The sequence below is a fragment of the Orbicella franksi genome, chromosome 9 (genome assembly GCF_964199315.1).
Source record: "Orbicella franksi chromosome 9, jaOrbFran1.1, whole genome shotgun sequence".
Classification (NCBI taxonomy): domain Eukaryota; kingdom Metazoa; phylum Cnidaria; class Anthozoa; order Scleractinia; family Merulinidae; genus Orbicella; species Orbicella franksi.
Window position 1 is genome coordinate 12985776 of NC_138153.1, and position 23803 is coordinate 13009578.

General features: G+C 38.7%; 1 protein-coding gene, 1 long non-coding RNA gene and 1 pseudogene across 2 annotated transcripts; 1 reads left to right on the top strand and 2 right to left on the bottom strand.

Moving 5' to 3' along the window:
* Nucleotides 1-2744: 2744 nt before the first annotated feature.
* On the bottom strand, nt 2745-6087 carry LOC145498488 (uncharacterized; annotated as a pseudogene).
* A 1294-nt stretch (nt 6088-7381) lies between these two features.
* LOC145498772 (uncharacterized) lies at nt 7382-11342 on the bottom strand. Its single transcript, XM_081478700.1, has one exon. It carries the CDS (start codon nt 10617-10619, stop codon nt 9003-9005), a length of 1617 nt encoding a protein of 538 aa, XP_081334826.1. The 5' UTR covers nt 10620-11342; the 3' UTR covers nt 7382-9002.
* Nucleotides 11343-19631: 8289 nt separating this feature from the next.
* On the top strand, nt 19632-21691 carry LOC145498779 (uncharacterized). Its single transcript, XR_014050891.1, has 2 exons — nt 19632-19980; nt 20549-21691. It is a non-coding gene; the product is annotated as an uncharacterized LOC145498779 (long non-coding RNA).
* The last annotated feature ends 2112 nt before the right edge of the window (nt 21692-23803 follow it).

Genomic DNA, 23803 nt, shown 5'->3' on the forward strand with positions numbered 1-23803 from the left:
CAGCTAAGAGAGAGAAAGAATGGACTGTTAAAACGCGCTATTTCGAGCTCTCAAGAGAAACGAATAAAGCGCTCGGGATAGCAGGAGAGTAAATGACTGGAGAGTATAGCTAATTAAGGATAAATGATTCGAGTTCGAGAGAAAGTGGTGAGTTCGGGGTAACATGGTTAAATCGAAGATTAGAATTCCGTTCTCAAATTAGGTGAGTGCATTTGACGACTGAGAGAGACAATATTTTCCCATAGTTATTTTAAGTATTGCTCGTGCTTAAACGGAACCCTAATACAGATCATTTTATTTGATTATTTATTTCCTTACCCAGTTCTCTCTATTTAATCTGATTTCAAAGAAGATCACGCCCCTTTGCACTGTCCTTCGCTTCGTTCTCACGACAATGATAGTAGGGGTTTGCCTATTAATCTTTTACTGATTTTTATTTGTTATTTTCTGTTTTAATAAGAAAAATAATACTCAAGTGAATGGTAAATACACATTCGGGAGATACGTTAACATTTTTTTTAAATAAACCATCCATGAGTATCAGTATGGCAGAAGAACTGGGAAGAACATCAGAAAAGATAGCCACGGTGACCTCGCCTAGTTGACAGCCACCAACAGATCATAAACATACGGTCGTCAACCTATAATGTACGTCCGTTTAGCATACTTAGTGAAAGACAATTTGTCCTTTCCATACGGACAAAGCGGATAACGGTTAAAATTCAAGCTGCAGTTTATCGTTTGTAGACGGGCTCATAATAGCTGCTCGTCTGTCAAACCGGCCGGGAGCAAAACAAAAACTGAATTCAGAATTGAATGACGCACAATGAAGTGAGTTTACAGTCAATTGCGACAACACGCCGACATAAATGTTTCATAAACTGGCAATTTCAAAAACTGGCAATCTCTAGTTTTACAAAGAGAATACAATATCCTGGTTTCGAATGCCAATGCTCAATATATAAAATTTGAGCAGAATAATTGTTTATTTCCTGCTGGTCAATTACGGGGACAAGAGAAGCGTGCTCAGCGGGCAAAATGATATTTTGCATGACAAGATTCTGACGCAGGTCGGAAAAAATGTATTGATATGCATTTGTATTCACAATAGTGCGACGAATTTTCTGAGTTGAGGTTTTACAGCAGTGCAGATATCACTTGAAAGGCTCTTTAAATACAGTATATCGTTTTCTATTTCGAAAATATTTCCCCCGAATTTTCCCTTTCTTGTTGTTATCTCAATGGGGCAACATCTGGTCAATATTGCACGCTATAGTGATATTCCAGTTTTACTTGGCGTGAATCAGATACTGATGATCTGTACAAGTACCCACTTTTGTGTCAGGGTTTTACAAAGAGAATCTAATATCCTGGTTTCCAATGCCAATGCTCAATATATGAAATTTAATCAGAATAGCCGTTTTCTTAATGACTTGAAGTATTTCGGTAGGCTAGTTTTGGAAGGCAACAGCGGTCACTATTTTGCGGATTCTTTACTTCTTTTTCTTCATGATAATACAGTTGAGTCCCGATATTTCGAACATTTCCAGGGCAAGTGGCTTTGAGTTCGAATTAACGGAGAGTTTTGAATAACCGAGTTCGAATAAATGGGGTGCGTCTACAACATGAGTTCGAAAAAGCCGATAGTAAATGACTGAAGAGCGAATCCGAGGGAATAGTTTTGAGTTCGAAATAACGCGGATTCGAAATGACCGATTTCAGTCGAATTAGCGGGATTCAACTGTAGCGGAGTTTGAAATAGCTGATGCTGATGGTAAATGACTTTGAGTTCGAAACGACGAGGAATTCGAAATAACCGAGTTTGAATTAGCGGGCTTCAAGTGTGTTCATAAAAATCACTTTTCCGAGGTCGACTGGATTCGCTTTCCTTGAAGAACTTACGGTTGCAGGTTGTTCAGTGCCAGTTGATTAGTTCATCAAAGGTTAACCATTACCATTTCAGTTGTAAGACAGGGTGACTCATTGATTCATTGATTGTTATTTACTATACAGTTGAGGTATTATGAACAAATGATTCGTAGAAGACGGTAGTATTCTGAAAATTGGGCAATGTACTATGAAGATATCACATTACTTGCTGACACGTTTTAGTCGGTCCCGTTTAACTGAAAATATTTGGGGAGTTTGTTTACAGCAAAAGTTAATCGTTGATATCGTGATTGTAGTCTGCTGGCAACCGGTTTTTTCTCGATGGGTCACTTAGACGAGAGTTTTAGTCGATGCCGACTGTTTTGGTAGATGCCGAGAAAATGATAATGCAAAAGTTAAATATTAATATACGGTGAAAAAGGAAACGATTTCTATCAATAAGAAAGCGATAAAATTTTGCTGACATGAGTAAAATCAAGAAATGAGACTTTTCAAATTCTCATGTCTTGATTTTACACATAAATGCAAAGAGAAAGATGAGATATCCAAACGCCGTCACAGTTACGATTTTCTCTTTTTAAATGATGAATTATTAATAAGTTTGAGAATTGTATGCGTAAGGAAAACTAATAATAATTTGAGGAGCACAAATATGCTCTATTTACCAAGGGTAGGTAGCACCAAGCGTGGTCTGAGGTCTTTCCGCTTCTTTGCGGCAAAAACATGGAACACTCTACCAGAAACAATACGCGCTATGGCCGGTACAAATGATTTTTTAAGAAAAATTCATCGCGTAAGATTTTTAATTTAACTTTATCTACGACTTAATTTTTTATAATTTCAATGATCAAATTCTTAATTTAATAATTTACGTATATTATTGACAATGTTGTATCTTTTGATCTTTTATTGTAAATCAACTTGTCGATAAGCAATATTCAAAATGGAGGGTAGTTGCCAATTGGCAGCAAAGCAGGCAATGAGCAAGCGAGTTTGGGCAAAATGCAAATAAAGGGGGTAACCATAACAACCTCACACTGGCACCTCCAAAGATAAAGAAACTCCAGGGCAGATGTAAGTGCTTGGAGAAAGGAGGATCCGATGGGAGGTAGCCATGGGGGCCGACCCTCCAAACAATGAATCTCCAAGTAAGTAACTGTGGGGACGCACCCCCCCAAGTAAGACAAGACAGCCAGATAATGCTAAACAGCAGGAGGGCAATGGGCTAAAGCCAAGCAATTAACGCTCCCTGTTGAAAAAACAAGCAGGCACAAAACAACAAACAGCAACCTAAAACAGACAACAAAATACAAAACAGGCTACCAAGCAGCGAGCAAATACACTAATGGAAGCAAGAAGCAAAAATTCGCAGAAGCAACTAAATTAAACGGCACTCACCAAAATATTCCACCAACGATTTGGCTGCGGGAGTGATAAGATCAGGTGGGGTTCTAATATGTTGTTTGAAAGCGTCAGTTTTCCACCGGCCCAGGACCTAGATAAGATGATCTGAAACACATACCTCGCTGCGGAAGTGGTTGCCCCAATTCGGAAACTGTGACTGGAAAAATCCCCAAAGAGACCGGCAGAAAGGAGAATGGCTCTTAACCTGTCTGTTACCAGTAAGCGATTTAGCGGAAGACCATTTTCTAAAAGATGACAGCTTACACAGCGCACAAAGGTGGCGAACCAAGTCCAATCAAAACGTTACACCCTTTTCGGAAGGGGTCGGTTTTAGAAGCTTTGATAAAAACTTACAAGCAAGATGGATCGAGGGGAAGGTCCATAGAAACATCAGACACGGACAAATGGAGGCTCGGGTTGAAGGCTGATAAGCTGGGGACAGTGAACTCGGCAGACCGCAAAAAAAACAAAACAAAACAAAACAAGAACAAAACAAAATATGCCAATACGCAGGCGGCCCAAAACATAACATCGTCAAAAGAGTTGAGGTCGAGGGCGGAGTAAATTATGCGAAGAATGTTACTAGAAACTGGTAGGCGTGGATTGGAAGGTAAGGCACCCTGAGAACGCTTGATTCCTCTAATAACTCTTTGAAGCCGAAGGCAGTTCTCCAAGGGGTCAGGGAACCCTTGATCGACATGAAGAGACCGCACTGCAGATAGGTAAGCTTCTTAAATAGAAGAGTGTCGTAGTGAGCCAGCCAGGTACGTGGCAAAAAGGTAGAGGGTCCATTCATGAGGACCGGAAACTTCTTGGCATATGGCGCTTGAGAGTGAAAGGCCTGAAAATTGAAGCGAGATAAGGTGTCAGCTATGCCGCGTTATTTCTTCCTGGAAAATGAATTGCAGCAAACGTAAAACTGAAGCAGGCTGCAGTTTTGCGTAAGCTACGCAACAAATGCATAATGTTTGGTTCTGGAGACGTCCGTGAGTTAAGAATGTGAACAACAGCTTCGTTATCGACATGAAACAAAGTACGCCTGCGGGACCAACAAAGACCCCAAACATGGGCTGCCAAAACAACAGGAAAAAGCTTCTTGTAAGCAATGGACAGTGGGAATTGGGGAGTAGACCACCGACCATTGAACCATTTGTTGTCCATAAAAGCACCATAACCAATGGCAACAGATGCGTCAGAACTGACAAAAAAGTAAGGCAAAGGCTCGAGGGTGGGAAAAAGGAAAAAGGATATGCCATTTCACTGACCAAAACATTCTACCCACCAGGCCAAGTCCTTTCTAAACTCCACGTTAAGACTTATTGGATGAGAATCATTGCGGAAACAGGACAATAAATCAATCACCCTGCGAAGAAAGGTGCGACTTGGCCAAACCACCATGCAGGCATGATGTAGCCATTGAAGATCTTTTTTAATACAGCATTTGCGGGTTGACTAATGGGAGAGAGCCTCTACAAGGCAGAAAACTTACCAGCTGGAAGGCGTGCAATCTAAGCTGCTCTATTTAATTCAATTCCCAGGACCACCACGAATGAGGCTGGACCCAAGTATTTCTGGGGATGTAAAGGTAGACCCAACCTGGCAACCACTGCTACAGCTACTTGAAGGTTGGAAGCACAGACCACAGAGTTTGCTTGAGCTGCCATGATGAAATCACCTAAATAATGCAACAAGTCCTCAATGCCATAGTTATGGACCAAAATCCACTCGACCAATTCTGCAACTGAGTTGAATATTGCTAGAGCTGAGCGAAGCCCAAATGGTAATATAAGGCGAGATCTATGTAATAAGCATTGCGCCACTTCAGGCCCAATAGGTGGCGGTCCAAAGGATGAATAGCACTATCCCGGTACGCAGATTCTGTCAAATTTAGCTATGAAGGCACCCGGCCCACACTTAATAGTATCGTTCATTTTGATGTACTGGAGATGCCAGGATTCTGGACGGATTCCATCGTTGACGCTGTGGCCTAGGTCCACGAAAAAGCGCCATTTTGCCCGGCTGCCCTTTCTTAAGAATAACCCCAAAACTGCTTACGTGACGGTTTTGCACTGGTAGGGCATCAAAAGGACCCACTACACGGCCTAGTCTGACCTCGTTAGCTAAATACACATCGATCACCTCGGAATGTTGGTAAGCTGACAGTTTATTTCTTCTCCCTGATGTCAAAGTTACAGGGTTATCGCAATCAAGTCTAAGACCTTCCTTGATACCGTGAAGGACAAAGTTTGACTTTGCCCTATCAGGATAATGAGTCATTACAGCTTCAAATGACTCAACGTTTAGAGGAGAAACTTCCCTAACAGCTGGTAATGTCAAAGATGAATGCCTAGGATGAAAATAGTAGTAATAACAAATTCTGGTAGTAAACTAGACTAGAAATACGACAAAGGATCTGTTTAAAAAGGATAGGGGCACAAATAGTGTCAAATAAGCTTAACACAACTAAAGAGCAGCAACAACAATTATTTCAACTCAGTATTTAACGGGGGAACAACAAGCGTTGACTTAACACCATCATGGATTCTGACCGAGTACTGATGAGTTTCTCTCTCTTTGAATGTAGTGTTTGTTACCAAACGCATTACATTAAATTACATTGTGGTTGGCTTGACATTTTTTCTGACAGATACACATCGTCCATACATCTTCTCTTTCTTAGCGCTTAGTCCAGTGCCTAAGCCGCCTTATATAAGGTTCAAACCCCTATGTAGATGGGGAAGGAATAGATATTCAAGAACAGAGACGTATTCATATAAACATTTTCAATAATTGTGTTTTCTTTGTTTTACGTCCAATTATGAACCGTTGTTTTGTTTTCGCAGGTACTAGGCGAGGGAAAACTGGTTGAGTTTGACGAACCCTATCTCCTGCTCAGAAACAAAGACAGTCTATTTTCAAAAAATTGTGGAACATACCAGCAAACATTTGGCTACTAATTTATATGAGGAAGCCTGTGTATCTTACTTTTCAAGGCATGAATTCTCTGAAGACTGTGACTTGGATATGTTACCTTGCCATTCGCCAAGTCCGTTGCTGAGTGAACAATCGCACGATGATGACTGGGAAACACCCTCACCAAGAATCAGAAGAGGTTCTTCCGAAGAAAAGGAGCGATTGCTGTATGAGACGACCGTTTAATGATTTTTAAGAGGAACTTAAGGAAGAATTCTGGTAAATGGTTGGGATATAGACCCAGACCAGTCTACTAATTTTTTCAGTTCTCTTGTATACCTTGTACAATATTTTCTAACTTATCAGAAGTGAGGAATAACCAGGTTCAGAGCCTAAATCAGGTGTGTGGCTTGTCCCACGCGACGTTACCTTGCTATTGACTAATTACAACTGATTTCCTTTATCCGAGGACTTTCCCTGGTTAGAGTTCGAGAGGTTGCTTCGTAACCAGAGCTATTTATTTTGTTGTAATTGACGTTACAGGAAACACCTTTCGAAGTCGAGTCTTTTATTGGCCTGGAAACATCTCTTATCGCAATAACAGAGTCATGTCTAATCAAAATTGTATGTTAGAGTGTATTTGTGTAGATGCAGTAATTTTAAGTTGGTGTTCGATGTTAAAGGGGCGATCGCGACGAGTGTTCGATGATGTTTTGTGACCTTGTTGTTTATGAGGTGCAAATTAGAAACTCTCTTTGTACCTGTTAACTCATTCCGTAGAATTTCTGCTGCCCGTGTACTTTCAAACTGAGGCAAAATCTTCCTCTCTCACTTAAGACTGGTTTCCGTTGAACCTTTGAAAGGTATCTGCATGTTCTTATTTGGATTGTGCACCTCGTCAGAGTTAATTCTGAAATTGGTTAACATCAAAATAAAACGCGTGTAATGAGCTCCGACAAAATGTGCTATTTTCTCAGCCCAACAGTCAAAGTAAACGACCAATCGTGACTTCGCTTTTGTCATGCCCCTGCTCGGTTTCATGATCAAACGACGCAGTTCGAAAGAGTTTCGAAAATAAGCTAAATGAATTAATTGTGTCTTTCAGATTTCGATATCAATCTTGTGTATCTTATTGTTACTTTCGTAACTCGTTTTCCTCTTTGTTTTGTTGAAATAACTATTACTTGTTAACGATTATGTACATTTTTTTAAGTTTTTGCTATTCATGCTGTGATTGCTGTGATCAATGCAAGTTTCGTAATATAACCTTTGGAATCATGTAATTAGAGACACCACATTTTTATCAGTTTAGTTACGCCATCTACGTTTTCGCTGTTATTTTATGCTATCGCTGCCATCGCTATCGTGCTAAGCTATCGTTTCTACCATTGCTACCCTCGCAGGATCAACATCAAAGCTACATATATTTTAGTTGTAATCGTGTCGTTATAGTTTAAGATTTACGTTCCATCGGTATCCTTGATTTATGTTTTGTATCTTAACTAATATTAGCTTACATGAGCCTTTTGTATCGTTTTGCTTTTAGTTCGAACCACACAATCACAACCGTTACTATGACTTCACATCACAAGTTCATCTCTATTTTGTTATTCTGATTTCTATATTGTTGATTCATCGCTCCTTCCAATAAACGCTAACGATTGATTTTACTGTGACCTGGTTTCTTTGAATTACAATGTGCGTTCGTGTGGTTCAAGCTCCTGTTAAGCCCTAATCTACAGGTGGTTTCGCTCCTGGAAAGTCACTCTTATTACGCCCAAGGGCCTGGTAATCTGTTAAACATACTTTGCGACGTTTCCAATGAACATAGAAGCGTCTCAAAACATGGAATACAAACGCGTTTACATGATCTTAATGTATACATGCACACACGAGCCTGTGAACAGGCTTTCTAGCAGGGTGTATGGGTAAACGTTGGGGTTCAATGATTCCGAAATTTGAATGAGAGTCAATCGAAAGGAATAAGACAGCGAGGCCAAGAAGTCAAAGATGTTTTCAAGGCGGGCATGAAGAAGAGAAAGATCAACATCTCTGTTTGAATTGGTGATGTAACGGTATTTTCGGAATGATTGAAGCTCCTTTTAACTAATTTATTTGTTTCCACTTCGTCGTAAACTTAAAAAACGTGATATTTATTAAGTTGGAAATATGTCAGAAGAGACATTTCTTAAAAATAGAGCTTTCGTCCAAATCTGTCGACTTGTTCATTTTGCTCAGTGTTCGCGGAATAATCTCGGCGCCAGTTTTCCACCGTATTCATCTTGCAAAACGACGGTTCCACACGAATACCTCTTTCCATCTTACCCCGTCTGCATTGGGGAACGACTTAGAGTTTCAGATATAAATGGCCTCTCTTACACCTCTATCCTGAAGGAGGGAAAATTGTTTGGTAACGTAAACATGGCAGCCGTCATACTAAAACGCTGTGTAGTTTCCAGTAAATACAAGGCTCTGCGTCCCAAAAACTTAAGTTACTTCCCTGTTTATTTGCGAAATATTGTATTAGACTACGAGTAGATCTCTCTTTCAGCGCGGCTATTTTTGTTTTCTCTCGCGGTTTTCTTTGGCGTCACGCACGATGGACTAAGCGAAAGATGGACTACTCGCAGTTTAATATTGTATCGGCGACTACGCAGAAAAAAAATAACAATTTTGACAAAATCCGTTGACATAATGTTCGTTATACTGTTTAGAAACTGATAAGAACATACATGAATATACAAATCTGAGAAACATGGCTAAAGAAAGTAGAGTCGACAGGCCACTCCCAACTCTCAAGTAAACGGCATATTGCAGCGCTTGTTAATGTTTAAGCCAAAGCGAGCCCTTAAAAGCATCAACAGGCAAGAGCTATTCCATACAGCTAAAGGTAGTGTATTGTAAAACGCTACCAAGACATGTCTTTTCCATCTTCGTCTCCAAACAGCCATTACTGCCATGTTCTGGTAACGAGCCTCGATAGCAAGAGACACGCTATTGAAAAACCACTCGATCACCAGCTGAACTGAAGTGTGAACAGCAAAAGGCTGAAGCAACTCTAAAAGGGAGCTGTTTTCCAAGTAGATAAATTGATACAAGTATATGAATCCATTAACTGACACTATAGCAGTAGACTCGGACAACATGCTCATGATAGCGATATCAGCCATTAGTCTTTCTCGTCGAGGAGTACGAAAATGTCCCCAAGGAGCTGACTCTCTCTTGCACACCACATGACAAATATGATCAATCACAACCATGGCACTTCGCTCCACGACTTCGGCCGCGCCGTGAATTATACCAAGAATAGCAATGGATTTCAAACTGTCAAGATCAGCTTGCAAAATTCGAAAAATAATGGCAGTCCCGTAATAGCAAGGTGCCAAAAGCACATACGAATATCCCGGATGGGTAATATTCCACAACCGCTGAGCACAAATTCGTGATACTATTTTTAAAGCGAGCCCAGAAAGAGGAGCGAACAGAGCAATGGCCAGTCTTCCTTTGTTGTTTTGTTTGAGATACGCTGCATAAAGGTAATCGGATATTAAAACACTAGTAATCATCATCAGAAAGGTCGGTGTCGTCATTTTACACATGAAAGTTAGGCGTTGCTTTCTTGATCGCACGCACAAGAGTCTCACGACAAGGAAGAGCTGTAAACATATACTGGTGAAGAGACAGGTATAAATTGGGATTTGGTATATAACAGGCGCCAAGTAATAGGGCATCCCCATAACTTGCAAGACAACACGGTAAAGTGTGTCCAAACAATACATTGATAAGGAAACTAACATCAGTTTTTTCTTTAGTCCTTTTAGCTGATAGGAACGGAAAAGAAACGACAGATTGACAAAAAGCCAGATGTAGTAGAAAACGACCGAAATCGCATCAGAAATTGTTCTCGTCCATTGGACAGGGACTGGGATTAGTTTGCTTGGGTAATGTGCACAATTGAGGATAGTTTTAAAACAGAGGTAAACAATCAGCAGGAAAAATATACCAATGATTATAGCAGCTAGAAAAGTGATCAAAGCTCCAATGTACAAGGATTTACAAACTGTTTGCAAAAAAGACGGTCGAAGCCGCTTCCAGGCCATGGCGCTATCCTCATCTTCCTGGTCTGCTGCAGTTTCTTCATTTTCCACCGGAGAGCAAGCGTTTATAAGCCTTGTAATTATCCTTCTCGACGGTAAAAAGGCCGAACTTGTGACTTCTTTGTCGCTGTACTCTTGGTAAATGAGCTCATCAACAGGAAGATAATACCACTCTCGCCCAGTGCTTTGCAGAGGATCGTAACCAAATGACTCCATCGTGAATTCAGGTTCTTCTGGATTGTAATGCTCCGTTACGCCACGGGTAAAGCGGAACACGATTTGACCAAACACTTCCAACAGGGTACTGCTACTCATTTTACGTCGATGAAAGATTGTATGGAAACAACAAAATCTACCTGCAGTATATAACGAAAACTAGATGAATACGATATCCTGGTTTCGAATGTCAATGCTAAATATACGAAATTTGATCAGAATAATCGTTTACTTCCTGCTGGTAAATTACAGGGGCAAGAAGAGCGTGCTCAGCGGGCAAACTGATATTTTGCATGACAGGATTCTGACCAAAATCGCAAAATATGTATTGAGATACGTTTAAATTCACAATAGTGCGACGAATTGTCTGAGTTGAGGTTTTACAACAGTGCAGATAACACTTACTCACTTATCGCGAGATCTCGACATTCATTTACAAAATGGACCGCCTCCCTGTTCATCTACAGAATGGCAAGTGCTCCGCTTTCTCCTCCAATTGTGAAACGGTGAAATGTATAGCCTTTCGTGATGGCGGAACTGAAATGCGGTTCAGAACTAATTCAGAGTTCAAGGATGGTACAACTACCTTTCTGTTTCTACTGACAAATTCCTTTCAGTTTCTTTGAGAAATTTTGCTTCAATTTCCGTTAGCTGTCAACTGATCAGAAGCCCTGTTCCGGCATTACCTCGTGGGTCATCGTGAAGACTGAAATAAATAAATAAATACGTGATGAATACGATATCCTGGTTTCGAATATCAATGCTAATTATACGAAATTTGATCAAAATAATCGTTTACTTCCTGCTGGTAAATTACACGGACAAGAAAAGCGTGCTCAGCGGGCAAACTGATATTTTGCATGACAGTATTCTGGCCAAAATCGCAAAAAAAAAAAAATAATGTATTGAGATGCCGTCGAATTCACAATAGTGCGACGAATTGTCTGAGCTAAGGTTTTACAGCAGTGCAGATATCACTTAAAGGCTCTTTAAATACAGTATAGCGTTTTCTATTTCAAAAATATTCCCCTTGAATTTTCCCTTTCTTGTTATCTCAATGGGGCAACATCTGGTCAATATTGCACGCTATTTTACTTGGCCTGATCAGATACTGATGATCTGCACAAGTACCAATTTAAAACTGGCAAGGTCTAGTTTTAAAAGAGAATCCGATATCCTGGTTTCCAATGCCAATGCTCAATACATGAAATTTGATCATAATAGTCGTTAATGACTTGAAGTACCTCGGTAGGCTAGTTTTGGAAGGCAACAGCGGTCACTATTTTGCTGATTCTTTACTTCTTTTTCTTCACGATAATACACTTGAGTCCTGCTATTTGGAACAATTCCAAGGCAAGTGGCTTTGAGTTCGAAATAACGGAGAGTTTGAAATAACCGAGTTCGAATAAGTGGGGGTGCATCTGTGGCGGAAGTTTGAAAAAGCCGATAGTAAATGCTGAAGAGCAAATCTGAAGGAATAGCTTTGAGTTGGAACTAACGGGGAATTCGAAATAACCGAGTTCTGTCGAATTAACGGGATTTAACTGTAGCGGAGTTTTGAAATAGCTGAAGCTGATGGTAAATTAAATAACCGATGAGCAAATCCATGAGAAATGACTTTGAGTTCGAAATGACGGGGAATTCGAAATAACCGAGTTTGAATTAGCCAGATTCAGCTGCGTACATAAAAATCACCTTTCCTAGGACTGGTACTTAGCTTTCCTTGAAGTTGAAAATTACGGTTACCGGTTGTTCGGTGCCAGTTGATTAGTTCATCAAAGGTTAACCATTAACATTTTGTAAGACAGGGGTGACTCACTGATTCATTGATTTTTATTTACTAAACAATTGAGGTATTTTGACGGTAGGATTCTGAAAATTAGACAATGTACTATAAAGATATCACATTACTTGACACGTTTTAGTCGGTCTCGTTTAACCGAAAATATTTTGTTTACAGGAAAAGTTAATTGTTGATATCGTTATTGTAGTCTGCTGGCAGCCGGTGTTTTCTCTATGGGTCACTTAGACGAGAGTTTTAGTCATCGCGAACACAAAAGGACGGTGTGGCGGTGGCCGAGTAGGGAAGATGGCGGGACAAGGTCGGTATGGTCGAATAGGGAAGAAGGCTAAAGAGTCTCGATCCATTACCCCTGCTGAAATTTCGAGAGAAAAGCAGCCTGCCAGCAGTCTATCGTGATTGTGGTTCATTGATTGGTTGGTCGATTGTGGTACTCTCTCCGCAGATAATTGGGAATATAGAGCCACACTCGGAAACCGACACCTGAAGATCTTTGTTGTAAACTATTGTTTTAGTCATTAGTTTAAGTTTATGTAGTCTTGATGACCTTCTACAAGACCAAACATCTTCTTCACGAATTTGAGGACGCGAATAATAGATTTTTTTTAATGGCTCTTATTTATTCATAAAAAACTGAAACACTTACAGCACAATAAAACATAGAGTAAAGTAAATTCCATGCCAAAAGAAGATTACGGCACTTTGAGGACTACAATAGATATAGGAATAAATTAATGCCAAGCACCAATTATGTTGAAGAAACACACATGATGTTAGTAGCGTTTTTTGCGTTCGTGAAATTTGTTACAGCACCTCAGCACAAAAGATAACGAAAGAAATCCTTGTCAAGATTTGTTGACAATTGAAAACACGGACTCGGACTTGAAAGTGCACGAACTGCACTATGTAAATGAGCTGATTGTACGCGTCAGACTTTCCTTTCAAAAACTTTTGCAAACTCACCAAACAAGCAGAAACAATAAGAAACCATCAAAACAGGTTTTAGTTATGATGAACCATTGTCTGAGAAACTCACAAATTAACTCGATACCAGAGTAGAGAGTTTTCTTGCTATATTCTTGAGTCAGAACAAACGCAAAAACATACGCGTAAGCTTACAACTAGCGTGAGCAGATCTTATTATTCATTCCCAGCACGAGATTGAAGTCTTGTTTTTGACCCTGAAAAACCCACCTTTTCCTTTAACTCAGAGCATAAAACTACATATAAGCGCCCTGGTTCGTATTCCCTGCCTTATTCCCTGCCATCGCTGTAAAAAATACGCGAGAGAATCTGTCAACTCTTTACAATTTGATCACGCAACGTGACAATATCCACGCGAGAGCCCCCGACATGTGCATGAATCCGCGCGGATATATGACGTCAGGATGGCGCAATTTGTTCTAAAAATAGAAAAATTGTCCCATATCATAGGTGCGCGCGAATCCCGAGACTTACGGTCTCCGTCCCCGATTATGGCTACTGATTGAATCAATATTCGAGGTATTGGATTGCATCAATATTCGAGGTATTGGATTGAATCAATATTCCAGGTATTGGAATGAATCAAGACTCCAGGTATTGGATTGAATCAATATTCCAGGTATTGGATTGAATCATGAAAATCAAAAGATTAAATTGAACCAAAAATTTTATTTGCCATTGGATTGAATGTTTTTTTTTTTTTTTCTATCCTTAAATGAAACCGTTATTCAAAGGATTAAACATATATTGCAAGGATTAAATTTTGCCACAAACGGCTTGCCATAAAAGACCTCGTGAACCTAGTTTCAAATTACGACTGCACAGTAAATTGTGCGAGGTGTGTTTAAAATGCTATTAGAATTTTAGACATATTTAAAATTTTTATATAGTTGCATCGGTAGAAATTATTATATTTTAGTCCGTATTTTAAAATATAAATGGAGTGTTAGATATGTAAGTATACCGTATCAAGCGATAGGTAACTTTTAACTTAAGTTATTAGTTAACTTAAGTTATTAGAGACAATTTGAGAGCGCTGATTTGCGCAATAGTAAAAATAGGTCAGACGTTAGGGGGTCCCCCTTGTTATTTAAAGCATTAACGTGCAGATTACAGCAATTAATACACCGGTCGCTGAGAAACATTGGGAAAGTTTGAGTTTCTGAATTAACTAAACTCCTGCAAAACCTACCTTACCGTTCACTGGAATACAATAGAAAATGAAACAGGAACTTGAATAATATCTATTTAAACAGGGGGGTTCCCCTCATTCCAGCGCATCGATATGGCTTGTGAACTCATAATATAATTTGGCCCGTACATGCATACACGTGATTTGTTAGTCATTTAACTTGCTCCAACAATAATTAAGCATATTTTTGCACAAATCGATGACTTACTGTTGAATTAATTTTTGTATTTTCTAGAGACGTAAGCTTGGGACGCCTGCATGTGCAGTAACAATTCTAGTTTTATTTTGTCGTTGTGGATGCGCGGAAAGTTCACAAGAAGACAGCTTAAGAGGCCCTGCACCTAAGAAACGACCGATGATTTCCGGCTAAAAAATAAAATCGGCCGATTTTTATCTCCCAAGTAGAGGTTACCGAATACTATTTAAAAATGAATTTCTTTTGTTTCAGTTTCGCTTTAAACCAAAAATATCGAGCCGCAAAGTTTTTCCGTCTGAAAGCAGCAAAATCAGGCCGAAAATAAGCCCCCGCAAAAAACTGTTCCGAAATTACTATCGCAACGCAAAATAATGAGAAAACTACACAGTGTTGAAGAAAAAGGCCTTTTAATGCAATATCATTCGATAAACATCAAAAAACTGCCGAAGCGATTAACAAATAAAGTTTCAAATATTGCATACTAAATTAGATGGAGCGTTGGAGCTGATTTTAAAATAATTATTTCTCAAAAGTTCAACGCTTTTGAAAGCAATCACAGTGATGAATGAGACATTGGAGGGATACAAATCACGTTTCTGGAAAAACATATTTCGGCCAAAGTATATTGGCCTTGTACAAAGCGTTGAAAGTTACCGTTTTTACCGTTATCCTGCTACTTCGGCGAAACACTTCTCTTTTGCCAATACGGCCGTGGATAGCGTGTTAAACGCCACTTTAAACCTTGCTAGGCATTCAAAGACCGTCCTAAGTAGAAGGAAGTAGAATTAAAAGAGAAAGGAAGATGAAAAATTAACAGAGAAAGAAAATAACTCGAAATTACCATCTGCTAACGAAAGTTGAATCTGGAAAATGTCGTCGCGTGACAGCGGCCATTGACGTTATTTGTATCAATAGCGGTGGAATCCAAACGAATGCACAAATAGGAAAACAATTTTTTCCGGCCAGAAAACGTTTAGTGGAACAATGTTATGTTATTTTTCACAAATGATGGTCACTCAAAAAGAAAAACTTCCCCAACCGCCACACCGTTTTGGCCGCAGCGTGATCTGAGTTATGGGTCACGACTGGATCTCTAGCCGCTGACCGCCCGAAGGACATTGCAGACTCGTTTTCCCACGATCTTGCGACCTTTACGTGCAAATGACGTCATTGGCCGCTGTCAGGCGACGACATTTTCCAGATTCAACTTTCGTTAGCAGATGGTAATTTCGAGTTATTTTCTTTTTCTGCGTATTTTTCATCTTCCTTTCTCTTTCAATTCTACATCCTTCTACTCAGGATAGTCTCCGAATGCCTAGCAAGGTTTAAAGTGGCGTTTAACACGCTATCCACGGCTGTATTGGCAAAAGAGAAGTGTTTCGCCGAAGTAGCAGGATAACGGTAAAAACGGTAACTTTCAACGCTTTGTACAAGGCCAATATACTTTGGCCGAAATATGTTTTTCCAGAAACGTGATTTGTATCCCTCCAATGTCTCATTCATCACTGTGATTGCTTTCAAAAACGTTGAACTTTTGAGAAATAATTATTTTAAAATCAGCTCCAACGCTCCATCTAATTTAGTATGCAATATTTGAAACTTTATTTGTTAATCGCTTCGGCAGTTTTTTGATGTTTATCGAATGATATTGCATTAAAAGGCCTTTTTCTTCAACACTGTGTAGTTTTCTCATTATTTTGCGTTGCGATAGTAATTTCGGAACAGTTTTTTGCGGGGGCTTATTTTCGGCCTGATTTTGCTGCTTTCAGACGGAAAAACTTTGCGGCTCGATATTTTTGGTTTAAAGCGAAACTGAAACAAAAGAAATTCATTTTTAAATAGTATTCGGTAACCTCTACTTGGGAGATAAAAATCGGCCGATTTTATTTTTTAGCCGGAAATCATCGGTCGTTTCTTAGGTGCAGGGCCTCTTAATTAGTGTGGTGTCGCACCCGTGCAACTTCTTGGTTTTCCATTTACATGGTTTTTACATGTTTCTTACAGGCTCCCTTTCTTTCATTTACATTGTTTTTACATGTTTCTTACAGGCCCCCTTTTTTCATTTACATGCTTTTTACATGTTTCTTACAGGCCCCCTTTTTTCATTTACATGGTTTTTACATGTTTCTTACAGGCCCCCTTTTTCATTTACATGGTTTTTACAGGGTTACAAACATAACATTTCCAGACTTTTTACAGCATTCGCTTGAATTATTTACACGTTCCTCACATGGTTTACCAAAGCAATTTACATGATTTTTACAAAGGCAGATACTGTAAGTGCGTAAAATATTTTACAGGTTTTTACATGTTCTTCAAATGATCATTGTCGACAAAGACAATGTAAATCACTATTTACAGAACATTTACATGCTGTACTAAAAGCTGTAAATTTCCTGTAATTTTATTTTACAAAACCCTAACATGTAAATTGTAATTTACAAAGAATGTAAATCAAGATTTACATACTGTAAATTAAAATTGACATGTCCATGTAAATTTTCAACTTTTCCAGTGCCACTGACTAGAAATTTGAAAACCATGATGACAACATTGATACAAAGTAAGTAAATTAATTTGTCCTATTGAGACGTTGGTGGTGGCAAAATTTCTGGGACAAAATCTTTTAATATAAGGCATTTCCATTTCTCATTAAAGAGCTTGGCAGTTTTGTTATTTTATTGCAATGTACTTTTGAGTCATTGTTTTCTCGAAGTTGTATCTCAAACAGCGAGAAGAGTACATATTGTTCATTTAGGTTACATTTATAAATGAGGTATTTAAAACAGATGCCGAGAATACGATAATGCAAAAGTTAAATACAAATGTGTGAAAATGAAACGATGTCTATCAATATTATTACTTATGTTTCAGTTGTTCACTTTTTGCATAATCCTTGCATTGGCTCAAAGCTTATAGAGCAATGGACTCCTGCTTACCGTCAGGGACGATTCCACTGATTCTATGTTGTCTTCTTATACAAGCACTTTACAGTGCCTCTCTCCACAACACAACCGAAATTTAGGGATGTTAACGTTTTTATAAAATGCACCGGAAGATGGGCATTTGGTCGTTTATGTCTTTTAAGAAAAAAAGCTCAAATTAAGAAAGTCTATTAAAATTTAGCATTGTTATTTGGAAACTGATCAAAGAGAGGAATACCTTTTCTGTAAAAGGGCACAGGTTTCAGGGTTCGAGCCGCACACCACCACCAAAAACTTTGGCGAGTAACCCAAACTGCAAGGGCTCAGAAGTCATTTAAAACTGTTGAAGAATATCTTGGTAACAATTAGTTCACTTCGTTCGTGCTCAACTATAAAATGACAAAACAAATTCTGAGTCGCAGAATGACTAGACTCGGGAATATACAGCCAATTCTGACCAAAGGCTACTTTAAAAATATATATCGTTTTGAATTTCACAAATGTTTACAGACTTCCTGCTGATAAATTACAGGGACAAGAGAAGCGAACTCAGTTGGCCAAATGCAAATATGTGAAAGTGAAACGATTCCTTTCAATATTATTAATGTTTCAGTTGTTCACTTCTTGTATACTCCTCGTATAGGCTCAATCCTTAGAGAAATGGACTCCTCCTGGTCGGGAGGGACGGTTCACTGATTCTATGTTGTCTTCCTATACAAAACACTTTACGGTGCCTCTCTCCACAGCACACCTGTCAAACATTTAGAGATGTGAGGGTTCTTATAGCATGCACCGGAAGATGGGCTTTTCGTCGCTTATAGCGCTTAAGCAAACGAAGTAAAAATTAAGTGCTAAACTGCTCAAAGCAAGGAATGCCTTTTCAGGAGGAGAAGTGAAAATTGCAGCAAAAAATATTCTTAAGCTCAGTAATATGGTTACTGTAATTCAGTGGTTTACAGAAGAATTCATTTTAAGATATTCATATCAATGCTCGAGTTTGTGATGTCATGTGTGGAAGCAATTAACAATTGCAATAACAAAACATGTTTTTGACTTAAGCTAAAAGCTAATTTAGAACAAGTTTGATCGTCAATTTCTCGAGAAAAAGAATATAAGAACGTTTAATGCGAACATTTCCAACCGCAGATGTACGTATTCTCTAACTTTAATTAATAAGCCCAGATGTTGAAAAAGCGTCCTATTTGCATTTGAAGTTAATAAAACTGTTCAATTTGTTTTGCAGTGCGTTTAATATAGACTTTCCGCGGGATTTTCACCAGAATCGTGGCGAACAGGTTTTCTTTTTAAGTTGTAAAACATGAAGTTATTCCACGTTACGAAGGAAAGAATCATAAATCCAGCAATCTAGAGGTTTGATAATAATCATGTCAATAATAGTAACCAAGAATGAACCAGGACTGAACATAACTAAACAATTTTAAAAGTCAATAATAAAAGAAGAAACGTCCATTGTATCCCACAAGGAAAAGGAAAAAACAGCAAGGAAACCGAAGTGAGTATGTTTTTCATAGTGAATATTTGTGAATTGGCGGCTTTGACAGTTAACAAGTTACGAATATCCATGGTTTAACACAAATTAAAAGGTGATAATATATATTTTTAATTACTCCACTTTGGACCCGCCATTTAACAACAATCATTCTTCCATTAATTCGTAACAAAACTTTCTGTCACAAGGAACGCCGACGTTAATTATGTGCTGTGAAATTATTCATTGCAGTTGCCCATTTAAATGGTTCAGAATGGTTTTATATTCGTGTTACTAACTATTTATTAGTTCGCTTTGTAATATCTTTCCTTGTAAGAAATGCCAATCTTGATTATCTGGCGTCAAATAAATCATTCTGTAGCAAATCCCGAAGAACAAATCAGTTTACCTTGACCTCACTATTTCAGAGCTGGCTTCAGTATTTTTAATAACTTTAAATTCTTCATACGGAATTCAACACTTGAACATTATGCGTTGTGAAGCGTAGACTATAGTTGTTTATCTAAACTCAAATTTTACCTCATTCAACCGCTTCACCTTTCTTGAGCTATAGTTCTTCAGTTGCATTTTTAATAACGTCCCCTGCTTAGGATGCCAATTCTCATTATTTGCCATCAAGTAATTCGTTCTTAGTTTCCTATTTAAACGCAACCTTGTAGAATCAGTTCGGAAAGCATTCTTTAACAAAGGCAAAACTACTGCGTGAATCCTCCGCAAGAAAATGGCAACCAAAATGTTTCCTTGCTTAATTTGTATACTTGTCCTACTGGCGTTATCTTCACCTGAATGTGATGCAATTGGAAATGGAGCCCTAGCTGGGAAAAGATTGTTCAAAGAGAAAAAGAGTGTGATTGTAAGTATAGTTTTTCTCCGGTAAAAACGATTTTACCTAAGTTTTATTACTTTTGAAAATTTGGTAACAGAATACTAAAGGGCGTAGGAGTCAGGGCCATGCAGTAATAACAGACAAACTGAGGCTATTGCCTCAGTCATTTTCTTCGTTTCAGTTGTTTATTAGTATCAGAAATATTCTAAAATACCCGGCCCGGGATAACACTATCCACCGAATAAATCACTATCCAGCGGATAGCGTGGTTTGTTTAGTCATGTTTTCATGGCCATTGCTTCAGTCAGATCTTTTTCCCGCTACGGCCTTGGGAACGATGAGAAGAAGGATGACAATCAAGAATGACGAAAGCCCGATGTGTTTCAATGTTACTATTAACATTTATCTACTCTATGCATACAGGCAACTTGTGCCCTGAATTTCTAATTCCCATATAGCTTGTTTGACGCCCGATCAACAACCATTTTAATTTTTCCTTGTATTTTGTTGTGTTATTTTGACTTTCGCATTTCATGTCCTGCCATACACGAGCGTTTAGTTTGCTTTTATTTATTTTTTTCCGTTCTTTCTACAGGAAGACATGCGTCATTTTGCCATGAAGCGTGAGCTGTGTGATGCAGCGAAAAGTCTTGGTTGCTGAACTAAACAGTAAAACATCCAGCAAATATTCGGCAGGCAGGAAATAAACTAAACTTGTATCTTCTCTGAATTATGATGTCAAATTAAAGAAATATGTAACTAAGAGACATTCTAGCTTACCATTGTGTGGAATAAACAGTTTGAATGTTAATAAAATAATAAAAGAAGGTGGCGTTGGAGAGTTTCCTTAGTTTTGTCACGTCCACAAAAGGCTTCCCCCATTGAGATTACCCCATTTACCATAGTCAGTTCCGATTGTCCTAATACTTAATTAAACCCCATCAGGAGCCATAATCGGGGACGGAGATCGTAAGCGCGCGCCATTTCTAGTATTGGGGCTGTCCCTATGATATGGGACAATTTTTCTATTTTTAGACCAAATTGCGCCATCCCGTGCTGCACACGCGCGTACATGGTGCGAGGATTTTTGCGGATGTAGCGCGAGGAAATGGCGTCCGAAATTCCTGAAATGTTTGATGCTTTTGGCCCACAACTCAATACGTTCAAGACTGTTAGAATTTTACTTTAGTGTTTTCGTCGTAAGCTGCTCCAGTTTGAGTGAAGTAAGACAGTGTCGAATTTAGTTATGTGCCGCTTTATGATATCACTGACCAACATAGTAAATGGTTTGAATCCAGGAGTATCAGCAGCTCGTATTCTTTTACAAGATCTCCACATTACTGCACTCTAAGTTTCACATATGTTGAAGATTAACAGCTTTTCCATAACACAGCGAAAAACTGGTTAGATATATTTAGATATAGCAGCGTTTCAGAACTTCAAAGTTTCCTTCCTCTCGCCACACGCTTGCGAGGATTTCGCCAGAGTCTATCTCGACCGAAAAGTAAAAACAAAAATAATTGCAAGTTTGAGTTTCGCCTGAATTGTAAGCAACGCTTGATGTTTTATCAAGGCCCAATAGGTGACAATAAAGTTTATGTCTGTAGATGCTGCTCAGTTTTGTTTGGGTAAAAATCCAATAAATTGTCTGTTGTCGATGAATAAGAGCGCCCAACGATGCGTGTTTTGTACAGTCAGTAAAACATGACAAATTGGACTCCCGCACTTTCGTGTGAAAACGTACATCGAACTCATATAATATCTCTAGTTTTTAAATATGTTTAAGGTTGGTAAATGTTTGAGAACATATTAAAAGCTTAGCTGAAAATATGCGAATACAGCGGAAATAATCAGCAAAATTACGATGGCGCTTTCTTAATCAACTCGATTTCGGTTTTGTTGGTTGATTTATCAAAACTCCCTGTCTATTTTATTTTCGCAAAAATTGTTGCAGCATCTCGGCACAAAAGACAACGAAAGAAACCTCAGTCAAGATTTGTAGGTGAAAACACCGACTCGGATTTGCAAATGCACGCGCTGCACTGTGCAAATGAGCTACTTGTACGCGTCAGACTTTCTTTCCAAATTTTTTGCAAACTCGCCAAACAAACAGAAACAATGAGAAACTATCAAAACAGGGTTTGGTTGTGATTAAGCATTGTTTGGGAAACTCACAAATTAGCTCGATACCAGAGTAAAAAGTTTTCTTACATAACTTTTCTTTACGAACAAACGCAAAAGCTTACGCGTACAACTAGCGCGAGCAGATATTATTCATTCACAGCGCGAAATCGAAGTCATGTTTTCGACCCTGAAAAACTCACCTTTTCCATTAGTTCAGAGCATAAAACTACATATAAGAGCCCTGATTCTTATTCCATGCGCATGCCTTATTCCCTGCCACCGCTGTGAAAAATCTGCAAGAGAATCTTGCAACTCTCACCATTTGATCGCGCAGCATGACAACATCCACGCGAGAGCCCCCGACATGTGCGTGGATCCGCGCGGATATATGACGTCAGGATGGAGCAACTTGTTCTAAAAATAGAAAAATTGTCGCATATCATAGGTGCACGCGGACCCCAAGACTTACGGTCTCCGTCCCCGATTATGGCTCCTGGTCCCATTTGCTGCAATATTTTCACACTCTCGATACGAACATGTCTCTAAGCAAGTTACGCAATAGAATGTTTTTTTTTTTTTTTTAAATAAATTGTCATGATATAAACAGACAGTTTTCTCACTGAAATAAGAAATGAGGAATTTGGCAGGATTAACCATTTTGGTTTTTTCTTGAGGTGCTTCAGGAAAAATTAGAGATCCAAAGTTTATTATTCCATAACGATAAAATTGTCTAAGTGGATCTAAAGGAAGTTATCTTATAAAAAAAAATAATAATAAAACAGGGCACAGCATTACCGAAGTACAGTTCCAACGAGGCCCGCTTGTACCCTCAAAATAAGTTTTATTACTGTACGGTAGCCGAAGGTAAATTTTGCTTCTAGTTATTTTTTCGTCTTCACTGGAAAGAAACGTTTGAGTATGATGTCGTCAATTTGTTGTTTAGACCTTTGACACGGCTACGATAACTTTCCTTCGGCTACTTTAGTGCTAAGTTCCGCGTTTAAGAACTAGTAAATATGCTACACTATGTATTCATTCAATCGTTGTACTGTCTTTTAATTTTCTTTATAAATCTTTTATATATCTCTCTCGTCTTTATTTGCTTACAATACGAGACTGATAATGGTGGCATTTTAAACTATTGGTGAACTTTCACTGAAAATTTGTTCGAATAAATTAATTATCATAGATAATGAAAATTATACCATCAAAAAAAAAAATTAAGGTCCCCTCCATACATTGCGTTCCCTTCTATAAAGGAAGTAGGGGAGACCACACGAGATTAAGAAACCATTCTTCGACCTCAGTGTTCAAAGCAAAGATCTACGGACGTAGGTTGCTCTACAGTGACTGGACTACGAGACCAGATGGGAGAAGTTCGTGAGTAATTACAGTGAATTAATTAATAATAACAATTGCGAGATCCCACTCGTCGCATTTACATCATAAAGGAAAGAGCCGTGAAACTAACAACGTGCAATGCTTGATAATGAAAAATGTTAATAAATATAACTAGAAATGTAAATGGCCTGAGAAAAGTAAATAAATTAGACGATAAAAAAGAAACGTTCACTCTTCTCACAAAGAGAGCTTTAGGAAACCCAGCTGGGCTTTTTTAATACTTATTCGGTGACTCAAGTTGGGGATCAGTAAAAGCGATTGTTCATAGCTCGAGGCTGACTAACAGGTGACAATAATTTTGTATTACTTTACCTTACATTTCCTT

What these genes read in the sequence shown, in the direction of transcription:
- LOC145498772 (XM_081478700.1), bottom strand. Translation starts at nt 10,619, where the DNA reads ATGAGTAGCAGTACCCTGTTGGAAGTGTTTGGTCAAATCGTGTTCCGC.